Below are 22,563 nucleotides of genomic sequence, written 5' to 3' on the forward strand. Positions count from 1 at the left end.
TGGCTACAGGTTATCTACAAGTCTGCTAGGTAAAGCCCCGCCCTATCTCAGCTCGCTGGTCACCATAGCAGCACCCACTCGTAGCACGCGCTCCAGCAGGTATATCTCACTGGTTACCCCCAAAGCCAATTCCTCCTTTGGTCGCCTTTTCTTCCAGTTCTCTGCTGCCACTGACTGGAACGAACTGCAAAAATCACTGAAGCTGGAGATTCCCATCACCCTCACTAGCTTTAAGAACCAGCTGTCAGAGCAGCTCACAGATAGCCCATCTGCACCTGTTCATAGCCCATCTGTATACAGCCCATCTATCTACCTCATCCCCATACTGTATTTATTTATTTTGCTCCTTTTGCACCACAGTATCTCTACTTGCACATCCATCTTTAGCACATCTACCATTCCAGTGTTTAATTGCCATATTGTGATTACTTCGCCACCATGGCCTATTTATTACCTTAACTCCCTTGTTTGACCTAATTTGCACTCACTGTATATAGACTTTGTTTTCTTTTTTCTACTCTATTATTGACTATGTTTTGTTCATTCCATGTGTAACTCTGTGTTGTTGTATGTGTCGAACTGCTATGCTTTACCTTGGCCAGGTCGCAGTTGCAAATGAGAACTTGTTCTCAAGTAGCTTACCTGGTTAAATAAAGGTGAAATAAATAAATAAAGATTTTTTTTGGACAACTTTTACGTTTACTTCACTGCATTCCTAAAGAAATAAAGTACTTTTTACTCCATACATTTTCCTTGACACCCAAAAGTACTCGTTACATTTTGAATTCTTAGCAGGAAAGCAAAATAGTCAATTTTGCACACTTATCAATTGAACATTTGGGCGGCAGGTACCCTAGTGGTTAGAGCGGTGGACTTGTAACCGGAAGGTTGCAAGTTCAAATCCCTAAGCTGACAAGGTACAAATCTGCTGTTGTCACCCCCTGGGCTTAAGTATTCTTTGTTTTCTTTATTATTTTGGTTAGGTCAGGGTGTGACATGGGGGATTTATTTGGTTTTGCCTGGTCTAGGGTTTTTTGTATGTTTATGGGGCTGTTTCCTTTCTAGGTAGTTTGTAAGTCTATGGTTGCCTAGATTGGTTCTCAATTAGAGGCAGCTGTCTATCGTTGTCTCTGATTGGGAACCATATTTAGGCAGCCATATTCTGTGGGTACTTTGTGGGTGGTTGTCTTCTGTCTTCGTGTCATTGCACCAGATAGGACTGTTTCGGTTTTCACATTTGTTGTTTTGTATTTTGTAGTGTTCTCGTGTATGATCTTTATTAAACATGTTGAACTCTAACCACGCTGCATTTTGGTCCTCCTCTCCTTCAATGGAAGAAAACCGTTACAGTCGTTCTGCCCCTGAACAGGCAGTTAACCCACTGTTCCTAGGCTGTCATTGAAAATAAGAATTTGTTCTTAAAGAAAAAAACATCCCTGGTCATCTCTACTGCCTCTGATCTGGCGGACTCACTACCCACAAAAAATGTAAAATAATAATAATCGTGCAGTCTGGTTTGCTTAATATAAGGAATTTGAAATTATTTATACTTTTCCTTTTGATACTTAAGTTTATTTTAGCAATTACATTTACTTTTGATACCTACAGTATATTTAAAGCCAAATACTTTTACTCAAGTAGTATTTTACTGGGTGACTTTCACTTGTACTTGATATATTTTCTATTAAGGTATATTTCCTTTTACTCAAGTATGACAATTGGGTACTTTTTCCACCACGGATACTGAGGGGCGTTTTTTTTCCTCTGCTTGCCAAAGACAACTTGGCTCTGTTATGAAGAACACTCCATTGAGCTAGAGAACAGTCAGTTTAGTAATTCCTTACTTTACTCTCTGGAAGAAAAGGGTACTCCCGAGACCACACAAATTCTGCTTTCCTCTTCCTTTTTTATTTCACTGTGATTGGTTCATGCAACTGGGCCACTGCTTGCTCTGCCTCCCCATCTTAGGGGAGTGAGTAGCTGGTTAACAACTCTTCACCACCCATGGAGCAGGGCCAAGACATACAGGTTATGTAGCTGTCCTACTGCCAAGTATAAGGAATACTGCGCTGCAGGTGTTTCCTTCTTCCTCTGGCTATATTACCTGACATCTTCCTTCATGGCGCTGGCTGCTCTGTTCTGAGAGAGCTCGCTTCCCGCATCTATCCAGACTAGAGTTACAAAGGTTCAGAAACTTTCCTGGAAATTTCCGGAAATTTTCCATGGGAAGTTAAGCCCTGGAATTTGAAGAATTTTGTTATTTACTAATAAATAGCAGCCTACAGCAAAGTGTGTTTTAAATAATTTTAACTTGTTAACAATTTCTGCTAGTTAGTTTTTGCTACCATATGGGTTTTAGCTTGCTTGAGCCTGCTAACTGAGTGTTAATTCACCTGTTTCCATACATGTTTCTTTTGAAAACATTTATCTTACAAAGGAGTTGTTTAATCTAACTGCTTAACTATTTATCTGTACGAATTGAATTTTGATTTATTTTTTCATTTTGTTCTAGTCTTTACAGGAAAATGCCACGGGCGCTATCTAATGTGTGGAGACATTTCACGGCAGCTAATGTAGAAGGAAAAGCTGTGTACATTTGCAAATACTTTGCCAAATCATATGTGAAGAATGCAACAAAGATGCAGAATCGTCCGGGTTAGGGAGGGTTTGGCATTGTGTCAAGAAGCAGTGCAGCTTGGTTGGGTGTGTTTCGGCGGACGCATGTGTCACGACTTCGATTGAAGTCGGCTCCTCTCCTTGTTCGGGCGGTGTTCGGCGATCGACGTCACTGGCTTTCTAGCCATCGCCGCTCCATTTTTCATATGTCTATTTGTTTTGTCTGGTTTCAGTATCTAATCACACTGCATGTATTTAGTCCTCTGTTCTCCTCCATGTCTTTGTGTGAAATTGTTTATTGTTATGTGGTGTGTTCACGTGCTAGACTTTTGTTCATGTTCCGTGTTTTGGGCACTTTGATGTCATTTTTTGCTTATTTATTGACCGGAATAAAAGTGTGCCTGTTAACTCTGCTACTCTGCTCTCCTGCACCTGACTTCGCCTCCCGTACACACCCATAATAGAATGGCTCTCGACCTTCGCCTCTCCCGACTCCGTACGGGAGTTGCAGCGATGAGACAAGATTGTAACTACTACCAATTGGATACCACGAAATTGGGGAGAAAAAAGGGGTGGGAAATAATTATAATAATAAAATTAAAACAAAAAATATATATAAGAAATAGACGTTGCGCGTGCACGCACACGCAGGTGGGCTGTTCCCCAATGCTGGAAGGGGGCCCCGAGTGAAAAGGTTTGGGAACCCCTGCCCTAGTGAACTCCGATGCTTTAGTCTTCGGTGCATAGCCAATGAGAGAGAACGAAAAAAGGAAAGAGACAGGCCCGCAACTCTTGGAAAAGAGTACCAGCCCATTTTGTACGCTCTCTGTTTTACAGTTGGTGCGTTTTTGTCATGGAGAAGTTGTGACAAGGCAGATTGTTCCTCCCTACACTCCGTTTTCCATGGTCCTATGCGCTTTGCAGGACTTTTTTTCCCATTGTTGCACCTTGGAGCCTATGGCTTTTTACGTATTGCCTTCCCTAGAAGGGCGCCCTGGTCATCGTCCAGTACGTGCAGTTCGCATTAACTTGGATTGTAGGAGTGCTCGGGCAAGGGTGTCATGCTCTTCGCTCATTGGGCAACGCTGTTCCCTTTTCAATGATATCCTGCCGGATCATGGGGACCATAATATTTATTTACAAAGTGAGGGTGAAAGCCTTCGAAGGGGCCTGGAAAGGCTCGCTAGTAAAGAGAGCATCCTCTGGTTTTTGGGGCATTTCTCATTCAACTGAGATTGTATGCATCTTATATTGGGCTTCCCCTTACTTTGTTATGAGGTTTTCCCCCATTGGGTTGTCTCTGCACCTTTTCGGCACCACCGGGAGATGCTGATGTTGTGACTACCCTGGCATCGGCGAGCATGTTTTGTGATACGGGAATTGGCCATATACCCACATGTGAGATATCAAAACTAATAATTGAAAAAGAACTTAAGGTTACTTGCCCAGTTCTCCGATATTATGAGTGAGATATCTCGCCACATTCCCCTGCTCACATGAGCGTGAGGAAGAGAAACATGCTTGAGAAGAACCAGAGGGCGGGAAAGTGGCTCCTTTAATGGAAGTGAGGGTCTCCCCTCATCCTCCACTCTACCTGTCTGTCTCCAACAGACACTTTTGATAGGTACTTCCAAGAGAGTAGGCGGTCCTAGCGAACCTCCATGTGAGATATCTCGCTCATAATATCAGAGAACCGGGGTTACGCAAGGAACCTTACGTTTTGTTTTTAATGAAGAAGGTTGATTCTCTCCACCCTGTTTATATATCTATAAACAACAGCATTGGAGAGAAGTTGTGCCCTGACTCTTTGGGACAAGATATCTTTCTGACTGCTCCCTGATAAACCAAATATCTACATTAGAAGTGCAGACATAGAAATGACAGCATCTCCATGGGCATTTTCAAGGTTGTGTGAATTTAGTAAATCTACGCTGGTTTGAATAACATCAAGAAAGCAGAAGGAGTGGAGGAAAAAACTCTTGAGCTTTGATGTATAGGATTGAGATGTGATGAGGTCTGTTCAAAGTGAGTACAAAGTAGTGTTAAGCTGCAAAAAGTAAATGCAGCTTTAGTCAAGGTTGGGAAGCTGAAGTAACAGGAGATGATGAAGGAATGTCCTGTCTCACCCAAAACGAAGGGTAGAAGATGAAACGCTGTCTGGCATTAAAAATAGATGCTTCGTTGTAAAGGTGTCTGAGTTTTAAAACATGTTTTTTTTTCCAACTCTGAAATCTTGAAACTTGGTCATAGAGTTGTAGAAAATATTTCAATTGTCTCATGCTTGATTGATCAGGTGATTGAGTAAGCTGGGTCATTATCTATTGCAAAAGCCTACCATGTTATATCACCATTATGAATAATAAATAGTAACAATCATGCGGCTTTGAACATGAAAAGAAAACAACATGAAATTGGCAAGGCTACAGTCTTCTGCTTCAAGAAGTGGATCTGAATTTGAGTCATTGATCTGCTCATGCCATATTGGCATAGTTAGCTCTGAGAGCTTGGTTTTCCTCGAGTCCCATAGAGGGGAATAAACCCCATTGACATGACTGTGGGAATATTTGCTTTTCACCTCATCTTTTACAGCTTTTATGGTTTTTATGCCTTTATCATTTGTTGTGAGGTTTGTTACCTCATTGTGTTTTGTTCCAGTGTAATCTGAATGCATCTCAGTGTGTAGTGGTTATCCATTGGGGCTGTTACCACACTGTGTATCAGTGCTGGAGTGTTGTTACTGTGCTGTTTCTCAGTGATTTGTCTCTGTTGCAGGTCCAGTGCTCAAGCTGCAGCAGCGAACCCCTCGCCGGCGGGGCCAGCAGCCCAAACTGCTGAACAGCCCTGAAGACAGTCTCTATTACAACCAGCTAAATGTGAGTTCAAAGTGGCGATAAAGTCCTTTGTCTGACTTTGGTTCCAGATGATAATACAATTAAATCTACCTGTGCCAGACCCTCGAGCCCCACCCCCACGCGTCTCTGCCTCTTGTCTTGAACATGTGCTTATGTTCTTTATCTGTTGCTTTCATGTCAGGATGTCTGCCTTCACGGTGAATAATTGATGTGGTTTATCAAAGCTGAGCAAGATGCATGCTTCATCAGGCTCACTTGAGCCCTTTGATCCCAAAAAATTATGCTTCTGATATTATCAGCATCTGCTCGCATTCAACACAAAATCACTTTGAATTAAAAATGAATGACTCTCTGCTCATCTTTTTGACTGTGCTCTTGGCCCTTTCCACAGAGAACTCTGGATTACCAGGGGAGCAAGAGGAAGCCGAGAAAACTTGGGTAAATAACTGCTTTCCTACTTACAGCAACTCTAAACAGAGCAGGCCCTTTGTGGAATAGAAGAATCCAGAAATGGATTTTGTTTTCCTATCATGTAAATGGGAGTGCTGAAAATAACAGAGCTTTTTACAAGCTCCTTTGTGTCAGTAGAGAGGGCTACATATTAAGGCTTTGTCAGCATGCTAATTTTAATTGTTGATGGTCTGACTTGTATTTGTAAATGAAAGCCTGGTTTATACCAGGTTAACTCCTCACTGCCTTATCTTTGTTAGATATAATTGCTCTTATTTAAGTGAAATGGTCTGCTTTTTCTGGTCAGAGGCATTTTAGAAGAGCAGTCTATTTTCCCTCATACCCTCCCTGTCTTGAACATCACAGCCAAATCAAAGTACTGGATGGAGAGGATGAGTACTACAAATTATTGTCAACGGTGGAATCAATCCCTGAGGAAGACTATTTGACCGGGCCCCCTCCCACCCTGTCAAGAGGGCCACTCGTCAGTCAGAGCTGAGTCTTACAACCCCTGTCAACTGGTACGAGTCAAAGAGCACTAGCCAGACACATACTGAAATAACATTTCCTCCATATGCACCATTTATAACAAGGGTGATGTACAAGAGACCAGAGTAAATGTCTATTCGTTTAAAATAATTACTAATGATCCTCCCCTTGTATGTGTGTATTTGGATGAACACAAACGCCACAGTTAGGATTGTTGAATATAGTTCTGCTACCATGTTTTCATTAGCAGTTCCTTGTACATTGCCACCTCCCCCACACACCTCTCAATTTAGGCAGATAGGCTCCAGTAATGTAGGGATTAGTTATGGTGTCGTTCAATCGTCTTCAGGCTTGTTTTTCTATCTGGTTCACACAAGAGACTCATCTTAGGAAAAATATTTGTCTTTCAAAATCCTGACAAATGGTACATGAAAATGACACTGCTGTTTTGTGGCAGAGAAATATATATATTGAATCATGTTTTTTTCTATAAAGTTTCATTGTCACTGAACGTTTCACAATAGACCAAGACTCCATTAACAGCAAGCTCGGGCCAAATTAGAGCTCAGATGGAAATCTGGCATGGAACCAGACTGAGAACAAGGCAGGTGCCCATCATCCTCAGTCAGTGCAGTGTTCATAAAGTTGTAAACATTTAATGGTCACTGAATCAATTCTCTGTTCACTGTGGTATAATAAAGTACGTGTTACAGTTCAAGTCTCCTCGCTGAAAAGCTGCATTGAGAGCATAGAGATATCACGTGAAAAGTCAATGTTATACTTTGACCATTTTGCAGTGAATTTTTCAATGATGGTTGCAATATGTGATTATCATTATACCAAGGAGTGAGTGGTATATGCTGTGTACTAGAACCTCTAAAACATTTCCTGTCTAAAAGCAAACAGAGAGCTAGTCGTATCTCTGAATTTCACCCAAAGTATAGAAATTTCCTTTTAAGATGTGTCGGAAATGCAGGGCTGGCAAGTTGATCTGTAGTGCTTTTTTTTCCCCCTGATTTGCATATCATTTACTGCATCTCCTTTTGTTGACACCCCAGGGCCCAAGCTGAGATTCTGATCTTAATAGGAAGAGTAGGGTGGTATGACTGAAGATCCCTTGTACTCAGCGGGGAAAACATTAGAGCTCTGTCTAGATAGCAGGACCATCCACAGACAGTACAGGGTTTACTCTGGTTTCAGAAGCTTTAGGTGGCCATCGGTGAGTAAGACTACATACCGTAAGGGTCAGAACTAAGTCGAGTTGCATTCAGGTTTTGTGGGATTATCAAACGTTTAACAGTTAGCTGTGTCTTTCTTTCACATTGTGAGACATACTATACTTATATACACTAATAATGTTATTCATGCCTGCTTAAATAATGAATTGAAAGATTATTGGCTATTAATAAGTCAGAATCCAGTCTTGATGAGTGGCAGCTATAGAAAAGAGTTTACTCTTGTCGGACCAAATTTCAAGTACCAATAAGATCTGCTTAGTTCCTCTAATGTCAAAGAAAGAAACATACTTTTTGATTCAATTTGTAAATCTCTTCTACCAGAGAAGTTACAAATGAGATGCCCTTTTAGATTGAAACTTTGGCTGAATGAAGTATGTCAAAGTAAGGGAATGTACAACAGTGTACTAAGTCTGAGACTCAATCTCTGATATAATTTGACCACAAATACTGACATTAAAATTAATAGTTGATATTATTTATTACATTTTTTATTTTATTATTTAAGAAATATTGGTACATTGTATTACAGTATTTTTGTCACGCCCTGATCTGTTTCACCTGTTCCTGTGATTGTCTCCACACCCTCCAGGTGTCACTTATTTCCCCCAGTGTATTTATCCCTGTGTTTCCTGTCTCTCTGTGCCAGTTCGTCTTGTATGTTTAGTCAAGTCAACCAGCGTGTACTTCCCGTACTCCTTTTGCTATTCTCCTTTTTCTAGTCCTCCCGGTTTTCACCCTAGCCTGTTTCTGGAGTCTGTACCTGCCTGCAAGACAATTCTGCCTGCCTTGACCACGTGCCTGTCTGCCACTCTGTACCTCCTGGACTCTGATCTGGTTTTGACCTTTTTGCCTGTCCACGACCAATCTCTTGCCTACCCCTTTGGATTATTAAACATTGTAAGACTCCAACCATCTGCCTCCTGTGTCTGCATTTGAGTCTCGCCTTGTGCCTTGATAGTACGAACTGGCCATGACAGACCCAGCATACTTGGACCAGCTCCGCCCTGTTGTCTCCCTGCAGGGAGCCACCATTAGGAGACATAAGGAGTTGGTACAGGGCCTTTTGGAAGGGCTCAGGTCCTTGACGGAACGCCACAACCATGGGTTAAAGGCTATTATGGAGCAATTCAGGGAGTTAGCTCAGAGGCTGCCTGCCTCCTCTGAAAAACTTAAATCACCCAGTAATTTTTACCCTATCTGTGGTGAGTTTGTACAGCCTATCCCGGGTCCCCGAGAACCCCGCTTACCTCCTCCGGAGCGATATTCGGGGAATCCTGGTACCTGCCAGGGTTTTCTTTCTCAGTGCTCGCTTATTTTTGAGCTACAGCCATCTTCGTTTCCTTCAGACAGATTGAATATAGCGTATGTTATTACGCTAATGTCGGGAAGGGCTCTCTCCTATTCTACGGCAGTTTGGGAGCAACAATCTGCCATTTGTGGTCATCTGGAGGAATTCATTGGCAAGTGAGAAAGGTATTTGAGCCTCTGGTTTCCGGGAGAATGGTGGCCAGTAAACTGCTTGACTTATGTCGAAACTCCCATAGTGTGGCAGAGTACGCGGTTGATTTTCGCACGTTGGCCGCCGAGAGTGCCTGGAATCTGGAGTCTCTTTTCAATACTTTTTTGCGCGGATTATCTGAGGAGGTAAAGGATGAGCTAGCTGCTCGGGAATTGCCGATGGATCTCGACTCCCTTATCGCCCTTACCATTAAAATTGATGGACGTCTAAGGGAACGTAAGAGTAAAAGGAGGTCTAGTCTCTGGCACACTTGTGCACTCGCTATGGCGCATTCACCTCCAAGGAAATTTGCAAGTTTCCGAAGGCAGCTCTTCCGAGAAGATTCGAAGCCACCTGAGCCCCCTCGGGAATCTACGACGGGTGAGTTGGATACTCCTGAGCCTATGCAATTGGGAAGAGCTAGGTTGTCAGTTGGGGAATGCTCACGAAGGATGAATAATAACTGTTGTCTGTACTGTGGAAGGGCAGGACATTTTATAGCTACCTGCCCTATTAGGAAACTCTTGTCTCTAGTGGGTACCAGTACTATGGTGAGTCAGACTGGGAGTTCCCTAATTCCCATCACCCGCACACCCCTCTTTTTGCTCTTGTGCTGTGGGGAGACCAATCTAAGTCTCTCTGAGTGCTCATTGACTCGGGGCTTGGTATTCCCACTCAGCCTCTCTCTATGCCAATGAACGCTAGGGCACTGGACGGCCGCTCTATAGGGGAAGTCACTCATAGTACTGTGCCCATTCAATTATGGGTTTCTGGTAGCCACAGTGAGACAATACAGTTCCTCCTCATTGCATCTCCCCATGTTCCGGTTGTATTGGGATTTTCCTGGCTTCAAAAGCACAATCCGATGATTGATTGGACCATAAGCTCCATCCTGGGTTGGAGCCCATTTTGCCATTCCCACTACCTTCAAGCAGCACAGCCATCCTCAAGTCGTCTTCCTCAGGATGTTAGCAAGACTGTAGATGTCTCTGCTATCCCCACAGAATACCATGACCTCCTGGAAGTGTTCAGTAAGGCACGTGCTACTTCCCTTCCCCCGCACTGTCCTTATGATTGTGCCATTGATCTTCTCCCAGGCACTACACCACCTCGGGTCGATTGTATTCTCTCTCTGGACCAGACACCAAAGATATGGAGGAGTTCATAGAGGACTCTCTGGCCACTGGGGCCGTCCATCCGTCTGCATCTCCTGCTGGCGCAGGGTTTTTATTTGTGGAGAAGAAGGACAAGACCCTGCGTCCGTGCGTTGACTACCGTGGACTTAATGACATTACTATCAAGAGTCGTTACCCCCGACCTCTCCTCGACGTTTGAACCTCTCCAGGGGGCCACCATATTTTCCAAGTTGGACCTTCAAAATGCCTACCACCTGGTTCGGAAACGCAGGGGGGGATGAGTGGAAGACTGCCGTCAACACAGCCAGTGGACATTGAGTACAAGGTCTTGCCATTTGGACTCACCAGCTCCCCCGCTGTTTTCCAGGCTTTGGTCATTGATGGGCTTCAGGACATGCTAAACCGGTTTGTGTACCTTGACGACATCCAGTTTTTTCCCCGATCTGCACAAGAACATGTTCTTCATGTCAGACAGGTCCTTCAGCTCCTCCTGGAGAACCAACTGTTCGTGAAAGCCGAGAAGTGTGAGTTCCACCGCTCTGCAGTCACCTTACTGGGATATGCCATTGCTGAGGGCAATGTTCAGATGGATCCTGGAAAGGTGAAAGCAGTGGTGGATTGGCCAGGGTGCAGTTGCAATTTTTTCTTGGGTTTGCAAACTTCTACTGCCGTTTCATTCGGGACTACAGCACACTGGTGGCCCCCCTCTCGGCACTCACCTCTCCCAAGATACTGTTCAAGGTCTTTCGACAATGCCTTTGTGGACCTGAAGCATCGGTCCCCTCGCGCAATTTGTGGTGGAAGTGGATGTTGGAGTGGGGGCCGTCCTGTCCCAGCAATCTACCCAGGACCAGAAGCTTCATCCCTGTGCCTTCCTGTCCCATCGTCTCAACCCTGCTGAAACGAACTACGATGTTGGCAACTGAGAACTGCTGGTGGTGAAGATGGCATTGGAAGAGTGGAGGCACTGGCTGGAAGGAGCAGAACAGCCATTCCTGGTCCTGACCGACCATAAAAACTTGGAATATCTCCATACAGCCAAGCGCCTCAACTCCACGCAGGCCCGGTGGGCCCTCCTCTTCACCACATTTAACTTCACCATCTCCTACCACCCAGGGTCAAAGAATGTGAAGCCTGATGTCCTCTCCCACCTATACAGTTCCTCTGCCACATCCTTGACCTCTGAAACCATTCTCACTACCTCATGCCTTGCTGCCACTGCGGATTGGGGTAATTGAGAACCTGGTCTGCGAGGCACAACTCTCCCAGCCTGCACCTGAAGGGGACCCGGCTAACCAGCTGTGTGTCCCTAATCCTGTCCGGTCCCTGGTCCTGTAATGGGCTCATTCCTCCAGGCTGACCTGTCATCCAGGGTCCCGTCGTACACTAGCCTTCCTCCGATAATGTTTTTGGTGGCCCACAATGGTTCCTGATGTCTCTGCATTCGTCGCAGCATGCACAGTGTGTGCTCAGAATAAAAGAATAAGTGACTCCACGGCAAGCTCCTTCTGGCTTCCTTCAGTCACTACCGGTCCCTCATCGTCCCTGGTCTCATATATCTCTGGACTTTGTCACTGGTCTCCCTCCATGTGATGGCAACACTGTCAAACCTGATGGTAGTCGATTGGTTCTCCAAGACCGCCCATTTCATCCCTCTCCCCAAACTACCTTCGGCCAAGGAGACGGACCAGCTTATGGTGCAGCATGTCTTCCGGATCTATGGACTCCCGGTAGACATGGTCTCCAATCGGGGTCCTCAGTTCTCATCTCAATTCTGGAAGGCATTCTGCAACCTTATTGGGTCGTCGACCAGCCTGTCATCCGGATTCCATCCCCAAACTAACGGTCAGTCGGAGCGGACCAACCAAGACCTGGGGGGGGTGTATTGTCATGCCCTGATCTTTCACCTGTTCCTGTGATTGTCTCCACCCGTTCTAGGCGTCGCTTATTTTCCACAGTATATTTATCCCTGTGTTTCCTGTCTCTTTCTACCAGTTCGTCTTGTATGTTTAGTCAAGTCACCCAGCGTGTTTTTCCCGTACTCCTTTTGCTATTCTCCTTTTTCTAGTCCTCCCGGTTTTGACCCTTGCCTGTTTCTGGAGTCTGTAACCCTTTGGATTACGTTGTAAGACTCCAACCATCTGACTCCTGTGTCTGCATCTGGGTCTCGCCTTGTGCCTTGGTAATTTTACATTTCAACACTGCGCTGAGAGTATTTCATATGGAAATTGCAAGAAAAATACCCCAAGAATCATTGGCCTCAGTATAATGTGGCTTTGGCGATTGTGCAGTTAGTTCAAAAGCACTTCACCTCCGGTTGTGCAGCAACGGATCCAGCAGTAATTATAATACTAGTTGTGCATTACCCCCTTACTGGGGATATTTCGTTCCTCTGAAGACCGGCTGAAATAGGTCACCACAGCACCCAATAGATCGTCTTAAAAGTACACTGAATCAATTAAGTGTGATCGTGCTCCCTTGATTATTTTGGCCCTGTTTAACTATGGAGAGGAATTTCAAATAGGCTTACTAGTTTTAATAACAAGGTTGGACTGTGGTAACATATGGTGCTGTAAGTGGGTGTTACTTTCCCTCTTTCTCTCTGCCAAATCAAGTCCCTGGCTGATTGTCTGCCTGAGCATATGAGAGGAGGTGAGCTGTGGATGTAACAAGCTTGGGTACTTGATTATGTGTCATATGGTAAACGATGTTACACCGTTTGTTCTTAGCTTAGAATATGCCTGCCAAAGTAGCCGTGGTGGTGTTGGACGGAGAGGTGGACACCAACCAGACTCTGTGTGTGTGTGTGTGTGTGTGTGTTTGTGTGTGACAGGTAAAGGCTTGAGGTCTGCCACCTGTTTTGTTTATTACCTCTTCATAAAACCCAGCTCCCTTTTGTTTTTCCATCGTTAAATCTGCCTGCATCTGGTGGAACAGAGGATTCCTTTAATGTGGTTAACATTACCACTGATGTTATTCTTGCCATTTTAACTATTTGCTCCAAACACAGGGTTCCTGAGTGGCGCGGTGGTCTAAGACACTGCATCTCAGTACTAGATGCGTCACTACAGACCCTGTTTCGATTCCAGGCTGTATCACAACCGGCCGTGATTGGGAGTCCCATAGGGTGGCGCACAATTGTCCCAGCGTCGTCCGGGTTAGGGTTTGGCTGTAAATAACAATTTGTTCTTAACTGACTTGCCTAATTAAACAACGTTGTTTTTTTTTTAAACATACAGCCAGCCTAGAAACATTCATATCAGCTAAGTATCATACTACCACCACCTATCTGATATCTCAAGCTACAGCCTTTACAAATTATGAAAAGCTTTTATTTTCCACAGCAGGCACGTTTACCTTTTCTCCTAATAGTGATGTCTTACTAATAGTGATGTCTTACTTCAAAGAGCAAACACGATTAAGCCAACATTGTCCTGTTTCTATATCCTTTGAGTTCAAAGGGAGAGTTTTTGAATATCAATGTTTCTTCAGCAGTCTTTGCAGACACACTCTGTTTTAATTAAGTTTATGTGCTTTTGATATACAGATGTTTAGCTTTGCATTAAAGAATTTCAACAGGGACCCAAGTAGACATATGGTAATAATTTGAATATGATCATGCATTTCTATCTTAAGTTACGGCTTATGTCAGGGCTTTTAATTTGTCATTTTTAGTGTGTTTTTTGGTGATATTGTTTTCTTCTACTTTGGTGGGGTGGGGGTGCATTGTGGGCTGAACAGGTGCGTTAAAGTCTTACCTTACTCTATGATGCTCTTAGCAAGCTAATGATTGAAGAAATGGGCAGGCATGAATGTCAAACAGATGTCAGATGTGTTGAGGGTTCTGTGCAAAAGAACATTCCCTGAAGAGTGCATTAATAAAGAAACTGGTTGAGCCAGGGAGAGAGAATACAGAGTAAAGAGGGATAGAGGGAAGAAGGAGATAAAAGAGTCTGTTGAGTACGCACATCAAAGGCATCTTAATGACAAGGGATGCCATTAGGGTTACAGTGGCTTTTGTTTCAGCTTCCTCACACCTGCAATTTGTTGAGGGCATTCTATGCACAGTTGAGATGCTTACATTTGCATGAATAGAAAATGCATGAATAGAAAATGTATGCGTGATGGGATAGAGAGGACCTTTCCTGGAAAGTTTTCCCCTGTAATTTGGGTAGCTAATGACTGGTTCTCCTCAGAAGACTTTTATTTGAGAAACGTGCCCTCTACATTTGTACCTGTATACAGGTTGAAAATGGCAGATTCTAGCACTGATAAGCGCCTAAATTGGAAAGCAGTGGCTACACAGTTACATGCTATACATGATGTCAGAGCTCAGGGTCACCGCTTCACAGCCCTGTATGGGTTTTGACTGACAGCCGTTGTTAACTTGAGAGCCATCCTCCTGCTAATTGGGCAACATTTGCAAATGTTTTGTTGTCTTAGTTGGGGAAATGCTGTACATTTTGAGGACTATATGTATTTTAAAACATGAGACGTTGAGGATTATAATAAATACCGCTTTGATGTCATATAAGCGATCCAAACACGTCCAAACGTTCACTTCCCATTTCCATATCATAAAACTCATGTAATACAGTGTCAACATTTATGATCATTATGTTTGATGTACAAGATGACATGGCGTTATACCCTGGGCTGTCCTGAATAGAATGAGCCTGTTTGTTGTAATGTGAAGAAAATTTGCCGCGGCCCACGCATCTGAATGCACTCATGACGTCATTCTATGCGCACCAAAATCTGCTTCTCTGAATTGCCTTGTGAAAGCCTAACAATGTCAAATCATATTTTATCATTTAGCTAGTCATGTTGGCAAAAGGAACAAGCTTTCAAATTATGCCCACCTGACCCAGATTGCGGGTTATAATGGACTGTTTTTGGATTGCTTAAAACAACAACAGTAATTGTGTGTAGGCGGGGATGCAGGGCTGTTCCAAACAAAACAACTACAAGTGTGCTTGCTCTAGTTCCTCAACGGCACAGCTAGGAGAGCCCCCCCTCAAAAAACACCTCATAGTTGAAGACTCTTCTTTGAATCATAAGAATGTATTGAAATAACTTTGGAGATGTATACACTTTGGAGAGTTGTGTGGCCACTTGGAAACCCCAATTTGACCTCTCACTCAAACCCTTATCATTTTTTTCTCTTATGTTGCACCTACCCCAAATGATCCAATAATATTCTTATCATGTTACTGGATGTATCTAGAGTATTTTCCGTTTTCGTTATTAACAAATGCAGCAAAAAGTACAGTACATGTAAAATGCACATAAAATCAACAATGTAATGTTTGGAATCAGTCTTGTCTCGGGTGAGCTGTTGTGTCCTCACCTTTAGTCTAATAATTTTTCCATAATCTCCAAACTGTTCCCATTTTAATTGCAACCATGGTTATGCATGTGATTTTTATATTTCTTCTGTAATTAACATTTCAATTTAGCCCTATCCATATAGGCCAATTCTCACGAGTGTAAGGGGTTTTAAGCTAGCAATGGAATATACAAAACAGCGTGAGGAAACCACATTCATCCTGTATCCTACAAAATGTGTTTACCTAAAAAGTTGTTGTGTTGGAATGGGGCTTAACAAATCAGAGCATGAAATTCTGATTAGCCTCTCTCAGTTTGTGGACTGAACGGGGGCACAAGCAGACTTGGCATGGCCAAAGGTGTAACCTGTTTTGTTTTGCCTCGGCACTGCTCGCCCAGATGGTGTGACCAGCTGCCATAGAATAAACGCTTGGCGGGAAACGGTGTGAGAATCACTGCGGCCTTGTTGTAGTTTGGGAGGCAAAATGTGGAAATGTGTCTTTCTGCCACCACCAAGAGAAATAGGATCCTATCACCTGGTGCTTCATGAAACAACCTGATTTTACTGTAGATCACATTCTCATCCAATGCATCCGTGACTTGACTGGTTGAAATGTAGGCTTTTATAAGAAAAAATGTCCACTTCTTATGACACAAGATATAGTATAACACATATACAGTACCAGTCAAAGGTTTGGAGAAACCTACTCATGCCAGGGTTTTTCTTTATAATTTTTTTAATTTTCTACATTGTAAAAAGATTAAATAACACGTAGAAATAACACATACGTAACGGAGAAATAACACGTATGTAATCATGTAGTAACCAAAGAAAGTGTTAAACGAATCAAAATATATTTTATATTTGAGATTCTTCGAAGTAGCCACCATTTGCCTTGATGCACACTCTTGGCATTCTCTCAACCAGCTTCACCTGGAATGCTTTTCCAACAGTCTTGAAGGAGTTCCTACATATCCTGAGCACTTGTTGGCTGCTTTTCCTTCACTCCGCGGTCCAACTCATCCTAAACCATCTCAATTGGATTGAGGGCGGGTGATTGTGGAGGCCAGGTTATCTGATGCAGCACTCCATCACTCTCCTTCGTGGTCAAGTAGCCCTTACACAGCCTTACACAGGAGGTCTGTTGTGTCATTGTCTTGTTGAAAAACAAATGATAGTCTTACTAAGCACAAATTAGATGGGATGGTGTATCGCTGCAGAACGCTGTGGTAGTCATGCTGGTTAAGTGTGCCTTGAATTCTAAATAAATCACAGACCGTGTCACCAGCAAAGCACCCCCACACCATAACACCACCACCTCCATGCTTCACGGTGGGAACTACACAAGCGGAGATCATCTGTTCACCTCCTCTGCATCTCACAAAGACATGGTGGTTGGATCCAGAAATCTCAAATTTGGACTCATCAGACTAAAGGACAGATTTCCACTGGTCTAATGTCCATTGTTCATGTTTCTTGGCCCAAGCAAGTCTCTTCTTCTTACTGGTGTCCTTTTAGTAGTGGTTTCTTTACAGCAATTTGACCATGAAGACCTGATTCACGCGGTCTCCTCTGAACAGTTGATGTTGATATGTGTCTGTTACTTGAACTCTGTGAAGCATTTATTTGGGCTGCAATTTCTGAGACTGGTAACTCTAATGAATTTATCCTCTGCAGCAAATGTAATTTTGGGTCTTCCTTTCCTGTGGCAGTCCTCATGAGAGCCAGTTTCAACATAGCGCTTGATGATTTTTGCGACTGCACTTGAAGAAACTTTAAAAGTTCTTGAAATGTTCCGTTTTGGCTGACCTTCATGTCTTAAAATGATGATTCACTGTCATGTCTCTTTGCTTATTTGAGCTGTTCTTGCCTTAATATGGACTTGGTCTTTTACCAAATAGGGGTTTCTTTTGTATACCACCCCTACCGTGTCACAACACAACTGGCTCAAACGCATTAAGAAGGAAAGAAATTCCACAAATTAACTTTTAACAAGGCACACTTGTTAATTGAAATGCATTCCAGGTGACTACCTCATGAAGCTGGTTGATAGAATGCCAAGAGTGTGCAAAGCTGTCATGTTGGCTACTTTGAAGAATCTCAAATATAAAATGTATTTTGATTTGTTTAACACTTTTTTGGTTACTACATGATCTGTGTTATTTCATAGTTTTGATGTCTTCACTATTATTCTACAACATAGAAAATAGTAACAATAAAGAAACAACCTTGAATGAGGTGGTGTGTCCAAACTTTTGAATGGTACTGTATATAAGTAAGAACATTACACAATGTTTCTACATTATGAAGTTAGACAAGCTAGTCTTTCTACATGTTGTATTGGCTTGACCACATGTCAATCTTCTCATATCTGAGTAGTGAGAACTTTCACATGCAGTAAGTTCGTCTGCAAGATGTGCTCTTGTCCCTGGCTGGCATATCACTCAGCCTAATTGCCTTCTGATATGATATCTCTGTTCCTCATCTTTCCTGGCAGATCAGGCTGTGACCCTGAGAATTATTATGGGAGGGCTGGATTACCACACGCAGGGTGGGCTGAGTAGGTGAAATGACCTGTCCCTCCTTCCTTGACCTCGGGCCAGCCTGCACATTGCCATGGCTTTGCTTTTGAAAATGCAGAGATCCTCTGCTTCATAGGTTGGGGGAGAAACGAGAGTTGTATCGCATTGCAGGGAAAATCTTGAATATTAGTGAGACCAAAGTTGGAGCTCTTCTATGTTGGGGGCTGTGAACAATGGCAGCTTTCTGTCAGAGAGCAACTTCAAAGGTCTGCTGAGTGACTGCTCTGAGTTACACTTTGTTGTAGATCACTGAGGAAATTCACAGATGTTTTCTCATAGGAGACGCCATTATAGCGGCTCAAGTATCCAGTAGCCTCGAGCGCCTCTCTTGCTTTCTCCCTCTCAGCCCCCCTCTCTCTGCCTCTCATGTCTCTCGTGTGAGACAGATGTGGAACCTGTTTTCTCTCCCAACTGTCCAGAGAATATGAATAGTTAAAAAGGGGTTCATGTTGTGGCATTACCCCCCAACTCCTTCACAGCTGCAGTTCTAACTGTCAATGTGTTCAATGCTATAAGACCGGATGCAACTACACTTTCACTTACACCACATATTCGCAATTTTGGAGGGAATACTTGTTCCTGAAATGTGAAACATGCCCTTTGAATAAAAGTGAATAGTCAAAAACGTTGTATATAGATGAAATAAGCCATTGTGTCTATAAGCCATTGTGCCTGGAAATGACCCCTCTGTCCTCTGAAAAAGCATTTCAGTGTTTAATTTCCATGTCTTAATTATCTGGACTTGAAGTCAACTATGTTCAAGTAATACAAAAGGAATTTATGACATATTGTAAACTGGCTTGGTCTCTCTTTCTTTTACAGATTGCTTTCTTTAAACCTGACGACAACCAAAAAGAACTGTATATTTTGTCCAACTTGAATTGTACTGTATATTGTAATGACCATGGATGATTTATTTTCCTGTAAGTGGATGTGAAAGCTGTTCTTTTCTTAAGTGATTGTGTGTTTACGTGTCTACATTTTGATTAGCAATATGAATTGCCCCAAAAAAAGTGATTGTGAAGGCCATGATCAATAGTCTTTGTTGATGTCACTTATCCAAAAACATAAACTTGATATGAAATTGTAAATAGCATGGTTTATCATACAACTCGTGCTAAATAATTTACCTTAAGTCACCTTTAGTGTAATGGCTGGCTTTAATTGCTATTATTTTTTCAATGTATTCCACTCTATACAGTGTAATGTCAAATAGCAGCTTATTGTAAACTTGTAATTCAACCCCATGTGGAATCAGTTGTAGCCAGTAGTACTTGCAGATAGGCATTTTTTGGTGAACTCGCTGCATACTGATTTTACACGTACATGTTCTCACTATCTTTCTTTGTATCAACATTGTTTTGTACCATTCTAATAAAGTGATTAAAACAAATCAAAGATACAACATTACTCAAATCTTTGCTTTTTGTTTGTACTGTCAGTAGGCCTACCACACAGGCATCTACCCAGGTCACATGTACAGTACAAGATGCATTCATAGTTATAGACCGTTTTTATGCCATAAATGTATGTTTTTAGACTATATAGAATATCAAACTATATGAATATTTGAATTTGAGTTACTTATTGTTGGTTGTAAATGCAGTACACTAATAGAATTCATGTAAAAACAATAAGGCACTGGCTCTTCCTCAAGCCATGTTTTAACTTTATATGAGCAAACACCAGTTCTATGGAAGTCTCTTTTGTAGTTCAATATAGTTTAGTGGATTAGTGGTGAGATTATTTTGGGAAAATGAAGATTGCTGTGCACTATATTATGCAGCAATAATGTGCGTAGGAAATTACATCCTTATTGACATGTGTAACTTGGTCTTCATTGACCATAGTTGTAAATACGATTCATTTAGGCATCAGGCCTAAACTAATTTCATATATTCAGTGTAGCTTCCCCACTCTTGCAAGCACGCAGCCTATGGCTTTGCAGAGAAACAGGGTTTCTGCGTGGCCCAACAGGACTCCCCCCTTTCCCCCATGACTGTGTGTAGAGCCGTGGGAGAGGACCGGAACATTAATCCCTTCAAAGGAACAGATCTCATTCTAAATCAGCCGCTCCAAAGTATTTGAGAGGACAGTGATTGTTTCTGCAGGGAAGCCTGATAATGATCACTGCGTTGATATAAAAGAAAACTTCCATTGCTCTACAGTTGAAGTTGACTAGACTACAACAGTTTTACAAAAGTTTTTGAATGTCACGCCCTGGTCAAAGTATTTTGTGTTTATCTTTATGTATTTGGTCAGGCCAGGGTGTGGCATGGGGTTTTTGTAATTGTGTTTGTCTTGGGGTTTTGGTGGTGGTATTGGGATTGTAGCTTAGTGGGTTGTCTAGCAAGGTCTATGGCTGTCTGGAGTGGTTCTCAATCAGAGGCAGGTGCTTATCGTTGTCTCTGATTGGGAACCATATTTAGGCAGCCATATTCTTTGAGTTTGTCGTGGGTGATTGTCCTTAGTGTCCTATGTGTACTCGTTGTTAGTTTGCACCAGATAGGCTGTTTCGGTTTCGTTTATTGTTTTTTTTTTGTAAGTTCGTGTTTCTTTGTTATATTAAACATGGATCGCAATCGACACGCTGCAGTTTGGTCCGACTCTCCTTCATCACCACTAGAAAACCGTTACAGAATCACCCACCACCAACGGACCAAGCGGCGTGTCAACAGGCAGGAGCAGCCGAAAAGGAGATGCTCACCAAGGATTTCTGGTCATGGGAGGAGATCTTCGACGGGAGAGGACCCTGGGCTAAACCAGGGGAGTGTAGCCGCCCAAAGGAGCAACAGGAGAAGAGGCAACAGAGGCAGCAGCAGCAGGAGCAGCAGCAGCTACAGTGGGAGAGGTTGCACCACCTGGAGTTATGGACATGGGAGGAGGAATTGGACGGTAAAGGACCCTGGAATGAGCCTGGAGATTATTGTCGCCCCAAAGCCGAGCTGGAGGCAGCAAAAGCAGAGAGGCGGCATTATGAGGAGCTAGCACGGCAGAGCGGATGGAAGCCCGAGAGTCAGCCCCAAAAATTTCTTGGGGGGCTTACAGGGAGTATGGCTATGCCAGGTAGGAGACCTGCGCAAACTCCCTGTGCTTACCGGGGGCTGGAGAGACCGGGCAGGCACCGTGTTATGCTGTGGAGCGCACGGTGTCTCCAGTGCGGGTGCACAGCCCGGTTCGGTATATTCCAGCTCCTCGTATCGGCCGGGCTAGAGTGGGCATCGAGCCAGGTAAGGTTGGGCAGGCTCGGTGCTCAAGAGCTCCAGTGCGCCTGCACGGTCCGGTCTATCCAGTACCACCTCCACACCCCAGCCCTCCGGTAGCAGCTCCCCGCACCAGGCTTCCTGTGCGTGTCCTCGATCCAGTACCACCAGTTCCAGCACCACGCACCAGGCCTTCAGTGTGCCTCGCCTGTTCAGCGCAGCCAGCGCTTTTCTCCTCTCCTGCGCTGCTGGAGTCTCCCGCCTGTTTAACGCAGCCAGAGCCTTCCTCCTCTACAGCGCTGCCGGAGCCTCCCGCCTGTTCAGCGCAGCCAGAGCCTTTCTCCTCTACAGCGCTGCCGGAGCCTCCCGCCTGTTCAGCGCAGCCAGAGCCTTCCTCCTCTACAGCGCTGCCGGAGCCTCCCGCCTGTTTAGCGCAGCCAGAGCCTTTCTCCTCTCCTGCGCTGCCGGAGTCTCACGCCTATCTAGCGCTGTTAGAGTTTTCCTCATCTCCAGCGCTGCCGGAGTCTTCCGCCTGTTTAGCGCAGCCAGAGCCTTCCTCCGACACAGCGCTGCAGGAGTCTCCCGCCTGTTCAGCGCAGACAGAGCTGCCAGTCTGCATGAAGCAGCCAGAGCTGTCAGTCTGCATGGAGCAGTCAGAGCTGTCAGTCTGCATGGAGCAGTCAGAGCTGTCAGTCTGCATGGAGCAGCCAGAGCTGTCAGTCTACATGAAGCAGCCCGAGCTGCCAGTCTGCATGAAGCAGCCAGTCTACATGAAGCAGCCCGAGCTGCCAGTCTGCATGAAGCAGCCAGTCTACATAGAGCAGCCAGAGCTGCCAGTCTGCATGAAGCAGCCAGAGCTGTCAGTCTGCATGGAGCAGCCAGAGCTGTCAGTCTACATGAAGCAGCCCGAGCTGCCAGTCTGCATGAAGCAGCCAGTCTACATGGAGCAGCCAGAGCTGTCAGTCTACATGAAGCAGCCCGAGCTGCCAGTCTGCAGGAAGCAGCCAGTCTACATGGAGCAGCCAGAGCTGTCAGTCCGTATGGAGCAGCCAGAGCTGTCAGTCCGCATGGAGCAGCCAGAGCTGTCAGTCTGCATGGAGCAGCCAGAGCTGTCAGTCCGCATGGAGCAGCCAGAGCTGTCAGTCTACATGAAGCAGCCCGAGCTGCCAG

General features: G+C 44.1%; 1 protein-coding gene across 5 annotated transcripts in view; it reads left to right on the forward strand.

Annotated features, from left to right (window-relative positions):
- myo3b (myosin IIIB) overlaps nt 1-19,586 on the forward strand; it is a 111,647-nt gene extending 92,061 nt beyond the window's left edge. For all 5 annotated transcript variants that reach the window (XM_024405025.2, XM_024405032.2, XM_024405040.1 and 2 more), the window contains 4 exons: nt 5,389-5,489; nt 5,860-5,906; nt 6,285-6,439; nt 19,013-19,586. In XM_024405025.2, the coding sequence (XP_024260793.1) occupies nt 5,389-5,489; nt 5,860-5,906; nt 6,285-6,417 (281 nt within the window). In that variant the 3' untranslated portion in view covers nt 6,418-6,439; nt 19,013-19,586. The remainder of the gene's footprint in view (nt 1-5,388; nt 5,490-5,859; nt 5,907-6,284; nt 6,440-19,012) is intronic.
- Nucleotides 19,587-22,563: the final 2,977 nt, after the last annotated feature.

This window comes from Oncorhynchus tshawytscha, linkage group LG03, assembly GCF_018296145.1.
Source record: "Oncorhynchus tshawytscha isolate Ot180627B linkage group LG03, Otsh_v2.0, whole genome shotgun sequence".
In the NCBI taxonomy this organism is placed as follows: Eukaryota; Metazoa; Chordata; class Actinopteri; order Salmoniformes; family Salmonidae; genus Oncorhynchus; species Oncorhynchus tshawytscha.